This window comes from Mercenaria mercenaria, chromosome 11, assembly GCF_021730395.1.
Source record: "Mercenaria mercenaria strain notata chromosome 11, MADL_Memer_1, whole genome shotgun sequence".
In the NCBI taxonomy this organism is placed as follows: Eukaryota; Metazoa; Mollusca; class Bivalvia; order Venerida; family Veneridae; genus Mercenaria; species Mercenaria mercenaria.
This window is the reverse complement of record NC_069371.1, coordinates 56,585,223-56,604,363: the sequence shown is the minus strand read 5'-3', so window position 1 is coordinate 56,604,363 and position 19,141 is coordinate 56,585,223. Positions and strand designations below refer to the sequence as shown.

Genomic DNA, 19,141 nt, shown 5'->3' with positions numbered 1-19,141 from the left:
GACCTTTGATGGAGTGACCCCAAAATCAATAGGGGTCATCTACTCTTCATGTTAAATCATCCTATGAAGTTTCAACATTCTGGGTCAAGTGGTTCTCAAGTTACTGACCGGAAATGGTTTTCAATGTTCAGGCCCCTGTGACCTTGACCTTTAATGGAGGGACCCCAAAATTGATAGGGGTCATCTACTTCGCATGTACAATCATCCTATGAAGTTTCAACATTCTGGGTCAAGTGGTTCTGTAGATATTGATCGGAAATGGTTTTCCATGTTCAGGCCCCTGTGACCTTGACCTTTGATGGAGTGACCCCAAAATCAATAGGGGTCATCTACTCTTTATGACCAATCATCCTATGAAGTTTCAACATTCTGGGTCAAGTGGTTCTCCAGTTATTGATCGGAAATGGTTTTCAATGTTCGGGCCCCTGTGACCTTGACCTTTGACGGAGTGACCCAAAAAACAATAGGGGTCGTCTACTCCAGCAGCCCTACAACCCTATGAAGTTTGAAGGTTCTAGGTCAAATGGTTCTCCAGTTACTGCTCGGAAATGAAGTGTGACGTACGGACGGACGGAAGGACGGACAGACAGGGCAAAAACAATATGTCTCCTGGGGGAGACATAATAATATTGATAGTACCCTAAATAGTTAACACTAGAAACTTCTAAGGTCCATAACTCTGGTGTTACTAATGCAATCTGACTGAAACCTCACAGGCCGCAAGAACTCATAGTGGTGAACATGTATATGAAGTTTTAAATAAATATTCCCAACCCAGGCTGTCTAGCATACCCTGACAAAAAATAAGGGCTAATTTTAGGGCAATTTGTACAAAAAAATAGGGCTAAAATTAGGAATTTGGTACAATTTTAAGGAAATTTTAGGGCTAAATTTAGGAATTTTCAAATTAAAATATGGACTTTAAAGACCATGTAATGTGCTTACCTTTATGTGATTGACATAAAAGTAACTCACAAATAGTGCTTTATTTACAGAAAAGACGTCTACCACTGGTAAACTGCTTTGAACTGTACTAACTGTTTTTTTCTGAATTAGAAGAACTTTTAAACAACATTTAAAACATTTTCTTTTTTTGATCATTGCAAAAAAAGTTAAAAAATTAGGATTTTTTGTGAAAAAATAGGGCCTTTTTAGGAATTTCCTTTGATTTTTTTAAAAAAATAGGAATTTTAGCCAAATTGAAAAAAAAATAGGAAAAAGTAGGAATTTTAGGGACGCTAGACAGCCCGTGTCATTTCCTAGATATGGCTCCAGACGGACGGAAGGAAGGAAAGACGGACGGACGGAAAGAAGGACGGACAGAAAGAAGGACGGATGGACGGACAGAAGGACAATGCCAAAACTATATCCCTCCGACTTTCGTCAGGGGATAACAACAAAGTGTTATGATGGTGTTAATATAATTTTAAACATACCTCTTCTCTTTTTTGTTGTGATAAGAACAGATTCAAGATATTCACTTCTCTCATCTCTGTTTGTTGTATATACCCTGAACAAATAGTCTGTTCCCTCCTGCAACCTGAAAAATAAACTGAATATTCAGGAGCCATATTCAGCACACCTTTTATCTCAATGTAGAAAAAAAGTCATAGACTAGAGTGATTAAAGGTGGTCAATCACATTTAAATAACATTTAATGACATTTTTTACTTTTTGTATATTCTGGTAGAGAATTATTTAAGGAACAAAAGGACCGATTACATAGAGTTAGATTCCTATTTGAAATGTATATTTTATTAATTTTATAAAATTTTGTAATTACTCCCCTTTAATATGAAAGTATATAAAAAGCTGGGTATTTCTTTTTATTTCGATACAATGTCTAGTTTTACATTTGCATTTGATAGACATATCAACTATTGAACAATCTGAACCAAAATGCAAGTTTAAAAGCTGTGTGTAGCTTCTGAATTCATTTATTTCCAATCTATCTTGGTTGCGCAACCAAGATAGGCAAAGGGAGGTAATAATAATTTTTCAAGCTTGCGTTTCTGATGAATTCCATCTAAATACATAATTTTTAATGCAAATATTTTACAAATATATTACAATATGTCTAATATTTATACATTTCCTTAGGCAAAGTATGTTTATCAAATTTATACTTATGATAAAATAACTCTTAGTTGGGCAACCAGGATAGGAAAATGAAATTTTAAAAATACCTCCAGTGAAAATCTAATTTGTATTAAGTGTTAAGTGAACATAAATGAGTGTAAATGATCAGATGCTAAAGTTTCGAACAAATCTGTTACATGGCCAAAATCTGATTATCCACCTTTAAGCGTATGATGAAATCTCCTGAAAATCATTACCAGTATTATATCCAGACATGAGGCCCTTGAATATTCACCTGAGTTAAAGATTCAATCATGTTTCATTGGATCTATAACTTTAGAAATCAACATGATTTAACAAGCAGAGTAAGATCAGAGTAGCGGCTCACCCAAGGAGTAATCGTATGAAATTATTCTGAAATTGATCAGTTTCAGAAGATTATTTTCAAGTCCACCCTCTATACAAATATAAAGCTCAGCACATAGCTGCCACGGGTTTTAGAAATTGAGAAAGCTATACTTGATAGAAGTTTGAACAAGGAACATTCCTGCAAATAAGTGATATACCGAAAAAGCAATTTCAAATGCTTTCAAACATAACAAGACAGCCAATGCTCGACTATTCAAATTCTTGTCCCAGAAGCAGGAAAATGTTACCCTAAATGTTAAAATATCTACAGTTTCAATCCAGTATCTGCATTAGTTTTGGAGATAGTAACTTGCATGCAAAACTTTAACCAGAAGTTTTATGTTCAAAAGGGGACATAATTTGACCAAAATTCATGTCAGAGTTATGGGACTTGATGCAATCAACTAGTTTTATAACTCCAAAGGCACATGTGAAGTTTCAATTTAATATCTGCATTTGTTCTGCAGACAGTAACTTGCATGCAAAACTTTAATCAGAATTTTTTTATCTAAAAGGGTGCATAATTTGCCCAAAATACATGTCAGAGTTATGGGACTTGACCCAGTGAGGTTGGTAATTGATCTAGAAAAATAAAAACTAAGTTTCAAATATATATGCCTTTAAGTAATAGCTGTATGTACTTAGTTTATCCGTAATTTATTTTAGGTTGATTGTGAAGGAAGTTCTACAACTTATATTAATCACTCTCGACACCTCATTCCTGATGGAATCCATCACCACGAGGGTATGAGAGAAGAGGCCAGTTTCCCTTTAAATGCTGAGCGCCAAGCAAGGCAGCTACTGGTACCATTTTTCATGTCTTTGGTATGACGCGGCTGGGGATCAAACCCACGACCTCCCGCACTCGAAGGGGACGCTCTATCACTAGGCTATCAAGGCGGTTTGGCCTTATTGGGCCTAAATCGCTCACCTGAAGAGGACCTTGAATATCTGACTTTGCTTTTGATTAAGTTTGGTGAACATCCTTACAATAGAAGTTATTTAGTTTTTTCTACATTTTGCTGAAACAGCTTAACAAGAGGGCCATGATGACCCTGAATCGCTCACCTGAGTAATATGAGCCACATGTTTAAAAAGGCAAACTGATGCTAAAATATTAGAAAGTAGGTCAGTAGGTCATATTAATGGTCACTAAAGTCTAAAGATCGGTGTGCAAAACTGTACATATCATCCAAAGTCCAAGGCTGTATCTTAAAAAACAAGAAAGTAGGTCAGTAGGTCAAGGTCACAGTCAGGTGACCCCTAATCACTTCGGGCCACCAGGTAATTATAATTAAACAGTCCAGGAAATATGATCTGATAACTTTTGAAGTATTTATTCCTATATAACTCATATAACAAGTGACCCCCAGGGCAGGGCCTCTTTTCACCCTAGGGGAATAATTGAACAATCTTGTTAGACATCCACTAGGCAATGCTACATACCAAATATCAAAGGCCTAGGCCTTGAACTTTCAGACAAGAAGATTTTTCCCCCCTATATGTCTATGTTAAATTTTGGACCCCAGGGCAGGGCCTCTTTTCACCCTAGGGGCATAATTTGAATAATTTTGGTAGAGGACCACAAGGCAATGCAAAAAAACAAATATATAAAAGCATATGCCTTGCAGTTTCAGGCAAGAAGATTTTTAAAGTTTTTTGCCTACATAAGTCTATGTTAAACTTGAGACCCCAGGGCAGGGCCTCTTTTCATCCCAGGAGTATAATTTGAATCATTTTGGTAGAGGACCTAAAGGTAATGCTACTTACCAAATATAAAAGCCCTACATCTTGTGGTTTTAGACAAGAAGATTTTTAAAGTTTTTTCCTATACAAGTCTATGTAAAACATGGGACCCCCAGGGCAGGGCCTGTTTTTACCCCAGGGGCATAATATGAATACTTTTCATAGAGGACCATTATATGATGTCACAACCAGAGTTCTGCATGGAATTCAATTCTTTGAAAAATTTTGAAAGGGGTCCACCCAAGGATCATTCCTGTGAAGTTTGATGTAATTCTGTCCAGTGGTTTTCAAGAAAAAGATTTTTTTAGAAAATGTTGACGGACGGACCTTGTGTCCGCTAAAAGGGACGAAACAGATCCATTTAAACATTTGGGAGAGGACCTTACAATGATGCTACAGACTAAGTTTGACGAAGTTCATGACAGGTTTTTCTATTTTTAGCTCATGTGGCCCCTAAGGGGCCCAGTGTCCAAACATGCAGCAAGCGTTTAATGAGAAGAAGTTATCTGAAGTTGTTTTTTTTTCCCATTTTTAAATCTAGCAACCCCTAATTGCACTGATGAGGATCACCAAGTGGTTCATGCGAAGAAGTCATTTAAAAGTATTTCTATTGCTACCTCTTGATCCCCCTATAACTCTCTAATGTGGATGCAGATATTGGACAACAGTTTAAGTTTGTGTCAAATGTATTAAGTAATAACACAGATAACGACAAGAGGGTCATTGACCCTGAAGCGCTCACCTGTGTACAAGGCTTCAAGTGTGTTTGTATTAGTACAGAGTTAGGTTTCTTCTATGTTAGCTTATATTATAAACATTTCACACACATTTTTGGACCTAGGGCAATTTCAACAAGCAAATTCAATGAATTGGTATCCCCCGCCGAAAGGGTTTGTGGTGAGGAATAGCAAAAAATATACCTGTCAAAAAGTTTAGGATATTACTAAGAAGCAAATAATTTCATTAGTCAAAATCATTTTAACAGAAGATAAATGCTATTTTTGGTGTGTGGGGGGTGGGGGCAACGGGGGTCACCGGGTGAGGGTACAAAAATTCACATGTTGATTATAAATACTGAAGGAAAATTAAAAAAAAAAAAAAAAAATAAAACAAGAGCTGTCTCCAAAGGATGACATATGCCCCCGATGGCACTTTGAATAAGTAGTTATGGCCGATGTTAGAGTTTAGGACCTTTGACCTACGGAGCTGGGTCTTACGCGCGACACGTCGTCTTACTGTGTCACACATTCATGCGTAGTTATTTTAAAATCCATGCATGAATGACAAAGATATGGACCGGACACGCCCATCAATGCACTATCATGAAAAATGACCTTTAACGTCTAAGTGTGACCTTGACCTTTGAGCTACGGACCTGGGTCTTGCGCGCGACACGTCGTCTTACTGTGTCACACATTCATGCATAGTTATTTTAAAATCCATGCATGAATGACAAAGATATGGACCGGACACGCCCATCAATGCACTATCATGAAAAATGACCTTTAACGTCTAAGTGTGACCTTGACCTTTGAGCTACGGACCTGGGTCTTGCGCGCGACACGTCGTCTTACTGTGGTACACATTCATGCCAAGTTATTTGAAAATCCATCCATGGTTGACAAAGATATGGACCGGACACGCCCATCAATGCACTATCCTTTAAAGTCTAAGTGTGACCTTGACCTTTGAGCTACGGACCTGGGTCTTGCGCGCGTCACATCGTCTTACTGTGGTACACATTCATGCATAGTTATTTGAAAATCCATCCATCGATGACAAAGATATGGACCGGACACGCCCATCAATGCACTATCCTTTAATGTCTAAGTGTGACCTTGACCTTTGAGCTACGGACCTGGGTCTTGCGCGTGACACGTCGTCTTACTGTGGTACACATTCATGCCAAGTTATTTGAAAATCCATCCATCGATGACAAAGATATGGACCGGACACGCCCATCAATGCACTATCCTTTAATGTCTAAGTGTGACCTTGACCTTTGAGCTACGGACCTGGGTCTTGCGCGCGACACATCGTCTTACTGTGGTACACATTCATGCCAAGTTATTTGAAAATCCATCCATCGATGACAAAGATATGGACCGGACACGAAAATTGCGGAAAGACTGACAGACGGTTCAAAAACTATATGCCTCCCTTTGGGGACATAAAAATGGGGGGAAGGGGGGCAGATGCATGATCGGGGTAGTGGGCAGATGCAGGATTGGGGTGGTGGGTATGACTGAGTGGAGAGTAAGATGGTGGAATGGTACAACTTTGCATGTTGATAAAATATTCATGGAAGATTTAAAAAAAATAAAAAGGAATGATTTTTATTTATTTTTTTTTTCTTTCCGGGGGTGGGGGGGAGGCGGGGGGAACCAAGGCAAGGTAGTGACCAGGTCTTCACAACTTCACATGTTTATAATAAATGTTCATGGAAAAGAATGAAAGAAGTTTAATGAAATTCTACCAATTGGTTGGTTTGATTTGTACAAATCTGAAGATTTTTTAACAATTAAAGGGCAATAACTGTAAGGGAAACTGAATCCAAAAAAAAGAAAAATTGACAGGCATCATCGCAGTATGCTGGTTCATGTTTATTTCAAGTTTTAGGAAATCTATCTAACAGTTACTGGAAAATGGCTGCAGACGGACATTTTTGGGCATTTTTCATTAAATCAAGGGCAATAACTCTAAGGAAAATTGACCAATCCAAACAAACACCCGACGGGCATCATCCCAGTATGTTGGTTCATCTTTATTTCAAATTTCATTAAATTCTACAAGCTAGTTACTGAGAAATGGCTGTGGCGGACATTTTTGAGCATTTTTCAGTAAAAACAGGGCAATAACTCTTTAGGGAAATTGACCAATCCAAATAACAAGAAACGCGGCAATGCCACGAAACCAGGTTTTCAACACTTTTCATAAGAATACACAAGAGCGCCGCCAAGCGGGGCAATATACGCCCGAAGGCTTACATCATAGGATGGGAGCAAAATTTTAAGAACTTGACTGTTGAAGCCCCAAAGGACTGGAACAACAAAAGGAAAACTTCAAAAAACAGATCTAAGTCCACAAAAAAAAAGTTCAAAGTCTACAAAAAAATCCTTATCAGGTACAGGTATGTAAAAATACACCTTAAAATTGGAGGTACCATCCATGTTGTACCACAGAAAAGTGGTCTCGGTTTTTCCCTACGGCCAATAATAAAAAAGTTTCAAAATAAGCTATTTATAGTAACATAAAAGGGAAGTAATTCAAAAAAAAATTATTGTAAGTACAAAAAAAAGAGATCTGCCAAATAAAAACAAGAGCACTGCAATGCAGAGCAATATACACAAAGCAAAGTCATATATGATCTTTGACCCTTAAGTGTGATCTTGACCTTGAAGCGAGTCATCCGGAACATGCGCTCTGCACATCTTTGCAATGTGGTGAACATTTCTGCCAAGTTTCTTTGAAATCCTTCCAGCAGTTCAAGAGCGGACATGAAACAAACTGATATGACCTTTGACTCCTAAGTGTGACCTTGACCTTGGAGCGAGACATCCGGAACATGCGCTCTGCACGTCGTCTGGGTGTGGTGAACATTTGTGTCAAGTTTCCTTGAAATCCTTCAAGGGGTTCAAGAGTTACAGAGCGGACACGAAATTGCTAACGGACAGACAGACGGAGGGACAGACGGACACCAGCGTCATAACATAATACGTCCCTTCGGGCATATAAAAAGTATACTGAATCACAGTGCACCACTTTAAAGCAAAACCCTAACCCTAACCCTATTTTTAGTAACAATGACCTTGACCTTGATTCCAGAAACCCCAAAATCAATCCCAAGCTACAATTTTATATAAGTTTTCTATACACCAAGTTTCATCACGATAGCTCATTCCTAAGTTAAGTTATTGACCGGAAACCCTTTTTCTATTTTAAGTAACAGTGACCTTGACCTTGACCCCTGAAACCCCAAAATCAATCCCAGCCTTTGTCTTGATATAAGCTACATACATACCAAGTTTTATTCAAATATCTTTACCGAAACAAAAGTTATTGACCGGAAACACCAGTTTGATGCCACCCGCCCACCCGCCCGCCCAACCAACCACATACCCCAATCTAATAACTCAGGTTTTCGTTGAAAACCTGGTTAAAAACTTGACGGGCATCATCACAGTATGTTGGTTCATGTTTATTTTAAGTTTCATGAAATTCTACTTGCTAGTTACTGAGAAATGGCTGCAAGCCATTTCAATACCCCTCTCCCGATTTCATCGGCGGGGGATAATAATTACAGTAGAAATTACAAATCTGATATCACATGCCAAATATCAAGGCACATACGTTCAATGAACCGGAACCATTTGAACAACTTTGAAAGAGAGCTACCCAAGAGATCATTTGTGTAAAGTTTCATCAAAATCCATTCTGTGGCGTGGGAGAAGATATTGTTTAAAGAAATTGTTGATGAAAAGTGACAACGTCCTCTGGCAGCCATGTTTCTTGACGAATCAGAAAAATTTGAACAAGATCGGATGAAAACTGTTTGACAGCTGATAAGGCTATATGTCTACGCAGTAATGTGTTAACTGTTTTGGGTCATTGTGACCTTTGACCTACTGACCTTAAAGTCAAACTTGACCTGTACTTTATCATGTTACACCATCTATGTACCAAAATTTATGATCCTAGACCCAAGCGTTCTCAAGTTATCATCCGGAAACTGTTCAACAGTTTTGGGTCACTGTGACCTTGACCTGTGACCTACTGACCTCAAAGTCGAACTTGACCTGTATTTTATCATGTTACACCTGTGTACCAAAAGTTATGACCCTAGGTCAAAGCATTCTCAAGTTATCATCTGGAAACCGTTTTACTGTTCAGGGTCACTGTGACCTTGACCCTTGACCTACTGACCACCTGTGTTTTCTGATGTTACACTTGTGTTCAAAAAATATTATTTTAATCTGTCCAGCTGTTCATGAGTTATTGTCTGGAAACTATGAAAACCAACGGACCGAAGACCGACCAACAGACAAGCTGACTCCTATATACCCCCCCCAAACTTTGTTTTGTGAGGGTATAAGAAACAAGAGCTGTCAGTGGACAGCGCGCTCAACTATTCTCAGTGCTTGATAGTATAATATAAGCTATGAGTAAAACTTTAACATTACAATAAGCATATTCCAAGTTGAAAAGGGGCCATAATTCAGTCAAAATGCTTGATAGAGTTGCCACCTCCTTTTTACAGACTGGGGTCATGATGGTAAACAAGTATGCAAAATATCAAAGCAATATCTCAATGGACTTTGAAAATATTTGGGGTGGTACGCAAACTTTAACATTTGTGTGACGCTAACACTCACGCTCACGCCGACACCAGGGAGAGTAGGATAGCTCCTCTATTCTTCGAATCATCGAGCTAAAAATAACTCAAATTCACATGCTGGATTACATTCCTACATGGTTTCATGAACTTACGTGAAATATCTTTTAAGATATATTCAACACAAAAATTTAAGCACTTTATGCGTATTTTTAACTACGACAAGGACATAACTCCCAGAGAAAATTGTAACATGAAGTATGTATACAAAGTAGTGAAATCTCAAACAGAACACCAGGTGCAAACTACATATGCAATCCCCTAATATTTTACTACTCTAAGTTAAATACTTTCTGAGATACATCCATACAAATTTTATGTCCTTTATGCATTTCGTTCTTTAAATCATGGGCCACAATCCATCCAGAACTAAATCCCAGGTGTACACTTTCACATGCTGAATACTATTCCTGTTATGTTACATAATCCTGGGTCTACTAAGTTTTGAGATGCATGCGACACAAACTTTGACCCTTTTTATGCATATTGTTTTGACTATGTCAAGGGTCATAAATCTTGTCTGGCTGTGTGAAATCCCAATTGATACACCAGGTGCATAACTTCAAATGCTAAATGACATTCCTGTGAGATTTGAAGACTCTAGGCCAAATACTTTTTGACATATGCACAACACAAGTTTGGATGGATGGACAAGAGCAACTCTAAGTGCCCTCCCACCATTATCCAGAGGCACAAAAAAGGAATTCCAGGCCTATTCCAAACTGTCTGACAAAATTCAGAAGATCACACACAGAGATGTCATCTTAGACAGATATATGACTGACAACAAAACCACAGATATTTAATTTTTGCTCATGATCTGAAAGTTTTTTTCCAGCCAAAAATTGTACAAGCCTATATAGGCAGTAAGCTGTTCTATATAGGCATTTGAAATTCATCACATAGAAAATGTCATTCTTTTGTGTGGATAATGCATGTTTTGGGGGTGGGGGGTGGTTAAGAAGTTGGGAGAATGATGTGATATGACAATATCAAACATGAAGATTTTCCCACTACATACATATAGGGAAAAGTGACTACACACCCCAGCAGCCATTTTTGACAATTCAGAATAATCTTGGTAATGGTCACACAACGACCATTTGTGTGAAATTATTTCAAAAGTGGACCTGCTGTTTAGGAGATGTCATTTGAAGATTTTATCTATTTTCAGCTCTGATGACCCCTATGTGCAACCAAGTGGAATGATTTGAAAAACTTTGGCAAAGGACAATCCAAGAAACACTTAGGCCAAGTTTCATCAAAATCCATTCACTGGTTTTGGAGGAGATGTTGCTTAAAGAAATTGCTGACGAAGGACAGAGGATCCCCAAACAATGTACCACGGACACAACGTCATCACAACCGCTCACCATGAGCACTTCGTGCTTAGGTGAGCTAATAAACCATAACCATTTCAGGACGACAACACAGGTGCCAACCCCAATACATGGGTTAGTGCAATAGATCTTCCTGTTCTTTAAATAGTTCAACTAACAAACAATTTTTCTTACATCACATGCCTTTCCAATTGTTTTACCTAATTATACATATTTTACCTGTGCAACATTAGGCTCCACATCATGCCAAATGTCACAATGTACATTTTACAGTTGTTAATCAAATATTCTCCTGAAAAGCACGAAGAAAATGCACTTACCCATTAACTTCAAGTTCGTGTTTGGCTGTTGCCCCTACTCTGACCCATCGTATTTCACGTGCGTTTCGGTACTCCACCACATATTTATCTATCAAAGCCTCTTCATCCTTGTGCCTTGTTCGCCACTGTAGTATCAGCCAAGTGCACTGCACCGACCTTGTGTCAAGGGGACCTAAAGGTTTAGGAGGGATTACTGAAAAACAAGCAGCCTTATTATTTAATGTCAATGTCACCAGGATCTCTGAGTGAAGTTCTAACTCAATATAGTTTTTGAGTTTTGCCAAAGATTAAGAGAGGTAATTAAACAAGAGGCACAGGAGAAAGCGCACTCGACTATTTCGATGAGGGATAGTGAAATTGGTCACATCTAAGGAAGCTGGTTATGTCACTGGAGTGTTTAATGACTCCAATGTGGATGAAGATACTGGACAATAGCTTAAGTCTGTGTCAAATGTATTTAGTAATAACAGAGATACAGAAGTGTATCAAAACATTAAATAAGTATAAAAGGGACATAATTCATGGAAATTTCTGCAAAAGTTACTATAAATACACCGTGACACTGTGTCGTGTGGCTAATAATGTTAAACAACTATTTTAAGTTTGAATCAAGTAAGTGAGAGAGAACAGAAGTGCATCACAACTCGAACCTGAAATTCTAGTAAAAATCGGGCATAAGATAAGCATTTTGGTGCCAGCATCATGAACATTGTGTCATAAGGTGTGGATAACAATGCTGAACAACCATTTTAAGTTTAAATAAAATCTATTAAGTAACAACAGAGATATACTGAACAAGAGCTGTCTCCATAGGATGAAACATGCTCCCGATGGTACTTTGAATGAAGAGTTATGGCCGATGTTAGAGTTTAGGACCTTTGACCTACGGACCTGGGTCTTGCGCGCGACATGTCGTCTTACTGTGGTACACATTCATGCCCAACAATTTTAAAATCCATGCATGAATGACAAAGATATGGACCGGACACGCCCATCAATGCACTATCATGAAATATGACCTTTAACGTCTAAGTGTGACCTTGACCTTTGAGCTACTGACCTGGGTCTTGCGCGCGACACTTTGTCTTACTGTGGTACACATTCATGCCAAGTTATTTGAAAATCCATCCATGGGTGACAAAGATATGGACCGGACATGAATGCACTATCATGAAAAATGACCTTTAACGTCTAAGTGTGACCTTGACCTTTGAGCTACGGACCTGGGTCTTGCGTGCGACATGTCGTCTTACTGTGGTACACATTCATGCCAAGTTATTTGAAAATCCATCGATGGATGACAAAGATATGGACCGAACTCGAATGCACTATCATGAAAAATGACCTTTAACGTCTAAGTGTGACCTTGATCTTTGAGCTACGGACCTAGGTCTTGCGCGTGACACGTCGTCTTACTGTGGTACACATTCATGCCAAGTTATTTGAAAATCCATCCATCGATGACAAAGATATGGACCAGACACGAAATTGCTGACAGACAGACCGACAGACTGACAGACCGACAGACTGACAGATGGTTCAAAAACTATATGCCTCCCTTCCGGGGCATAAAAAGGCGACTTAACTCACTAAATACTTGTGCCAGAATTATGGACCTTGTGTCATATGATCAGAACAAACATGTTAAAGAACTATTGTATAAGATTCAAATTCGTAATAACAAAGATAAAGTGGAAGTGCACCAACATTAACCTGAAATTCTAAGTAAAAAGGGGGCATAATTCATGAAATATTATAGCAATAGTTATGGCTCTTGTGCTATATGATGTGGGTGATGATGTGCTTAAACAATTAAAAGTTTGAAATCAAATCCATTTGATAATAACAATTATAGAGTTAAAGTGCACCAAAACTTTAACTGAGATTTTATGTAAAAAGGGGCATAATTCATAAAATAATGGTGCTAGAATTATGTCCCTTGTGTCACATGATGTGGGTGATGATGTTGAACAATTGTTATAAGTTTGAATCAAATCCATTCTGCAACAGAGATATAGTGAAAATGCATCAAAATTAACCTAAATTTCTAAGTAAAAAGGGGCATAATTCATGAGGAATTGGTGCCAGAGTTATGAACCTTGTGTCATATGATGTGGGAGAGGATGTGGAACAGTTATTTTAAGTTTGAATCGAATCCATTCAGTAATAACTGAGAGAGAGTGAAAGTGCACTAAAACTTTAGCCCGATATTCTAAGTAACAAGAGCTGTCACTAATGGTGACAAATGCCCCCGCAGCACCTTGACCTTTCACCTGGTGACCCCAAAGTCAGTAGGGGTGGTGTACTCAGTAAGTACTATCAGCATGTGAAGTTTGAAGGTCCTGAATGAAGTGGTTTGCATGTAAAGTGCAAAAAGTTCATGCAAAAAGTTAAGGTTGGCCCCTGTGACCTTGACCTTTGACCTGGTGACCCCAATGTCAGTAGGGGTGGTGTACTCATAAAGTACTATCAGCTTGTAAAGTTTGAAGGTCCTGGGTGCAGTGGTTCGCTCGTAAAGTGCCTTCAAGCAAAAAGTTAACATTGGCCCCTGTGACCTTGATCTTTGACCTGATGACCCCAAAGTTAGTAGGAGTAGTGTACTCAATAAGTACTATCAGCATGTGAAGTTTGAAGGTCCTGGGTGCAGTGGTTCTCGAGTAAAGTGCCTTCATGCAAAAAGTTAATGTTGGCCCCTCTGACCTAGACTTCTAACGTGGTGACCCTAAAGTCAGTAGGGATGGTGTACTCAATAAGTACTATCAGCATCTTAAGTTTGAAGGTCCTGGGTGCAGTGGTTCACGAGTAAAGTGCCTTCATGCGAAAAGTTAACGTTGGCCCCTGTGACCTTGACCTTTGACCTGGTGACCCCAAAGTCAGTAGGGGTGGTGTACTCATAAAGTACTATCAGCATGTGTAGTTTGAAGGTCCTGGGTGCAGTGGTTCGGGAGTAAAATGCCTTCATGCAAAAAGTTAACGATTGGCCCCTGTGACCTTGACCTTTGACCTGATGACCCCAAAGTCAGTAGGAGTGGTGTACTCAGTAAGTACTATCAGCATGTGAAGTTTGAAGGTCCTGGGTGCAGTGGTTCGCGAGTAAAGTGCCTTCATGCAAAAAGTTAACGATTGGCCCCTGTGACCTTGACCTTAGACCTGATGATCCCAAAGTCAGTAGGGGTGGTGTACTCAATAAGTACTATCAACATGTGAAGTTTGAAGGTCCTGGGCGCAGGGGTTCTCGAGTAAAGTGCCTTCATGCAGAAAGTTAATGTTGGCCCCTGTGACCTTGACCTTTGACCTGGTGACCCCAAAGTCAGTAGGAATGGTGTACTCAATAAGTACTATCAGCATGTTAAGTTTGAAGGTCCTGGGTGCACTGGTTCGTGAGTAAATGGCTTCATGCAAAAAGTTAACGTTGGCCCCTGTGACCTTGACCTTTGACCTGGTGACCCCAAAGTCAGTAGGGCTGGTGTACTCAATAAGTACTATTAGCAAGTGAAGTTTGAAGGTCCTGAGTGCAGTGGTTCGCGAGTAAAGTGCCGTCAAGCAAAAAGTTAAGGTTGGCCCCTGTGACCTTGACCTATGACCTGGTGACACCAAAGTCAGTAGGGTAGGTGTACTCAATAAGTACTATCAGCATGTGAAGTTTAAAGGTCCTGGGTGCGGTGGTTCGCGAGTAAAGTGCCTTCATGCAAAAAGTTAACGTTGTGACTAACAAACGAACAAACTAAAGGACGGACAGTTGAAAACTAATATGCCTCCCTTCGGGGGCATAAAAAGTGGGGATAATTCATAAAATATTGGTGCGAATTATGGCCCTTGTGCAAGATGATGTAGGTGATGATGAGGAATAACTATTTTACGTTTGAAGTAGTTACAGTTTTTGTAATTACAGAGATACAGAGAAAAAAGAGGGTCATGATGACCCTATATCGCTCACCTATTAAACTTGGCCTAAGAATTATCTAGATAAACACTCTGACCAAGTTTCATGAAGATAGGGTCACAAATGTGGCCTCTACAGTGTTAAAAAGCTTTCATTTGATCTGAGTGGTGACCTAGTTTTTGACCCCACATAACCCAGTTTCAAACTTGGCCTAGGAATCACCAAGATAAACATTCTTACCAAGCTTCATGAATATAGGGTCATAAATGTGGTCTCAAGAGTGTGAACAAGCTTTTCCTTTGATTTCAGTGGGTGACCAATTTTTTGAGCCTAGATGACCCAGTTTTTAACTTGGCACAGGAATCATCACAATAAACAACCTGACCAAGTCTCATGAAGATAGGGTCATAAATGTGACCTCTAGGGAGAGAGTTTCTAAAAAAGCTATTAGCTTCCTACTCAATCCTCTGTGTTAATATATGTAATATTGTAACAACTGAAATTATGATGAATAAAATATTGTTTAACTCATTCTGCCCGCGCGACGCATTAATGCGTCGACCAACTGTTATCTGAATACCGCGTGCCGCTTCTAGGCGGTGTTGTTATCTACATCTGGAAACCGCACGCTGCGTACATGCGTCTTTACAGTAATAGGTCTGAATTCCGCATGACGCATTCAGTCGTCACATTTCATTGGTCTTAAATAAAATCTTTTAGTTCTTTCTAACAAGTTGAACCAATCAAATTTTCTGTTGTATAACATTTTTAAAACATAAATAAAACCGTATGTTGTGAAAAAATAAATGCTTTCGTTGAAAAAAAGCTGTAAAAGCGAGCGTCGTTCGAGTTATAGTTTGATTTGATTTCTCGAAGCCTGAAAATTACGGATGATTCTTTATATGATCGAAACATAAAAAAATGAATAAATAAATAGATACCAACAAATATTCATTGAGAAATGACAGTTGAAATAATGCAACCCAAAAGTATATACATTTTCGCTCGTCGCTATGCGGCAAATAATGCCATCTGCGGGATCAAACAATTTTACGGCTAAATGAGTTTATTCTCATTATCATCATTCTACGTTTTATTACCATAAAATTATCATTAAACATTGTGCCAGAATTTCATTTAAATCTGTCAAAATTTAACAGAGATAAATATAAAAACATAGCTATGGAGCTAGAAAGGGCGTTGAGTATATTCTTTATAAGTACGGTTCTAAACATTTGAGTGCGGAAAAAAACTGAATTATAAATGATGGTATTGTTATAAAAAATACACATCAGTAAAGACAGACGTACATAATAACTGCACAAAAATAACGTGTAAGTATCATACCGAAATGCAAAACAAAAATTTTATAGAATCATTTTACACTTTCATACCGCGTGAACATTGTCACATCTTTACGTCGTTACAACGCACACAACACTGCCTGAACAAAACTGGTATAACTGTGGATTATATCATTGAAAAGAAAATAACTAAAATCTTTTCTTTTACATGTAAGATTAAACTTAATCTTCAACTTGTGCACACCAGATCTTTAATTTTTACCTATGCAATATAACAATCCTCATGTGCGTATGAAAAAGTAAAAACATATTTATTTATTTATTCATCTATTTATTTTGTTGTTAAACTTCGAGACTGTCTCTTGATGTATAGAATAAAGTGTTAATAATAACTCAATTATTCCGACAGCTTGTTTGTGATACTTTAGAAACTCCACAAAATTGTTTCAAAATTAAAATTTTCGTAAAGTACATGTACATGTTTTCTGAAAATTTGCCCAAAATAATCTCATTTTCAGCACAATAATTTCTGTCTAAAATAGCTAAAATATTCATTTTATTACATCTTCACACTAAACATATTATGCTATTTTTTATGAGAAATAACTTTATTTTGATGCGTTTTGATTGCCTGGATGCATATAAATGAGTAAAATCAGTGTTAGAAAATGACAATAATCTGTACAAATGTATTTAAAAATATTTTCAAGAATTGTTCATATTTGTTGTTTTAATATGTGCATGATAAAATTTAGCATTTTATAAATGTTGTTTAGCCAAAACAAAATCTGATAAGAGAATACGGTCATTTGTTTTGTGTCTTTAATTCAACAGTCTGTTGAAATGACTGTACTACAAAGCTGCATGAAATTAACTTTGTTGCGTAGCTACTTCAATTTACTTTCAAGGAGTGCAAATTCCATACCTATTAGCACATATTTGATGTCAACAATAATATTTACAACAATATCCCAAGCAAACAAGAGCTGTCCGTAAGACAGCCAAGCTCGACTATTCGAAATATTGTCACAGAATCAGGAAATTATTACCCAAAATGTTAAATATCAAAAGAGTTTTAAGTTCGAAAGGGGACATAATTTGACCAAAATACATATCAGAGTTCTGGGACTTGGTGCTTTCAACAAATTTTATAACCCCGAAGAAACATGTAAAGTTTCAATTCAATATCTGCATTAGTTTTGGGGATAGTAACTTGCATGTAAAACTTTAACCAGAATTTTCTAAGTCCAAAAGGGGGCATAATTTGCTCAAAATACATGTTAAGAGTTATGGAACTTGACCCAGTGAGGTTGGTAATTGACCTAGAAAAAGAATAAATAAGTTTCAAAGCTATATACTTTTTGGTAATAGCTGTATGTACTTGCACGCAAAACTTTAACCAGGATTTTCTAAGTCCAAAAGGGGGCATAATTTGCCCAAAATACATGTCAGAGTTATAGGACTTGGTGCTATCAACTAGTTTTATAACCCCGAAGACACATGTGAAGTTTCAATTTAATATCTGTAGTGGTTTTGGAGATAGTTACTTGCATGTAAAACTTTAACCAGGATTTTCTAAGTCCAAAAGGGGGCATAATTCGGCCAAAATACATGTCAGAGTTATGGGACTTGACCCAGTGAGGTAGGTAATTGATCTAGAAAAAGAAAAAATAAGTTTCAAAGCTATATGCCTTTTGCTAATAGCTGTATGTACTTGCATGCAAAACTTTAACCAGAATTTTCTAAGTCAAAAAGGGGGCATAATTTGGCCAAAATAAAGGCCAGAATTATGGGACTTGGTGCTATCAACTAGTTTTATAACCCCGAAGACACATGTGAAGTTTCAATTCAATATCTGCATTAGATTTGGAGATAGTAACTTGCATGTAAAACTTTAACCAGAATTTTCTAAGTCCAAAAGGGGGCATAATTTGGCCAAAATACATGTAAGAGTTATGGGACTTGACCCAGTGAGGTAGGTAATTGATCTAGAAAAAGAAAAAGTAAGTTTTAAATCTATATGCCTTTTAGTAATAGCTAACCAGAATTTTCTAAATCCAAATGGGGCATAATTTAACCAAAATGAAGGTCAGAGTTATGGGACTTGGTGCTATCAACTAGTTTTATAACCCCGAAGACACATGTCAAGTTTCAATTCAATATCTGCATTAGTTTTGGAGATAGTAACTTGCATGTAAAACTTTAACCAGAATTTTCTAAGTCCAAAAGGGGGCATAATTTGCTCAAAATACATGTTAGAGTTATGGAACTTGACCCAGTGAGGTTGGTAATTGACCTAGAAAAAGAATAAATAAGTTTCAAAGCTATATGCCTTTAAATGATAGCTGTATGTACTTGCATGCAAAAACTTAACCAAGGTGTGACGCTGACGCCGACGCCAGGGTGAGTAGAATAGCTAGACTATTCTTCGAATAGTCGAGCTAAAAACTACAAAATCAATGTTATCTCTCTTAACATCTATCGGTATTCTGGGTAGATTGGCTTGTCAGCCTCCTAGGTGGCTGAAAGATAAATATCAGCAAAGTAGAAGTGGAGAAAACGCTTTGGAGCAGAATGAGTTAACCCAAATGTGGCCTCATGGCTGTTAACAAGCTTTTCCTTTGATTTGACCTGGTGGCCTAATTTTTGACCTCACATGACCCAGTTTG

The 19,141-nt window shown here is 37.9% G+C and overlaps 1 protein-coding gene across 2 annotated transcripts in view; it reads right to left on the bottom strand.

The window, feature by feature from the left end:
• LOC123532336 (uncharacterized) overlaps window positions 1-19,141 on the bottom strand; it is a 316,884-nt gene that overhangs the window by 163,172 nt on the left and 134,571 nt on the right. For both annotated transcript variants that reach the window (XM_053517493.1, XM_045313748.2), the window contains exons 7-8: window positions 11,286-11,478; window positions 1,437-1,540 (exon numbers count right to left, since the gene is read on the bottom strand). In XM_053517493.1, the coding sequence (XP_053373468.1) occupies window positions 1,437-1,540; window positions 11,286-11,478 (297 nt within the window). The remainder of the gene's footprint in view (window positions 1-1,436; window positions 1,541-11,285; window positions 11,479-19,141) is intronic.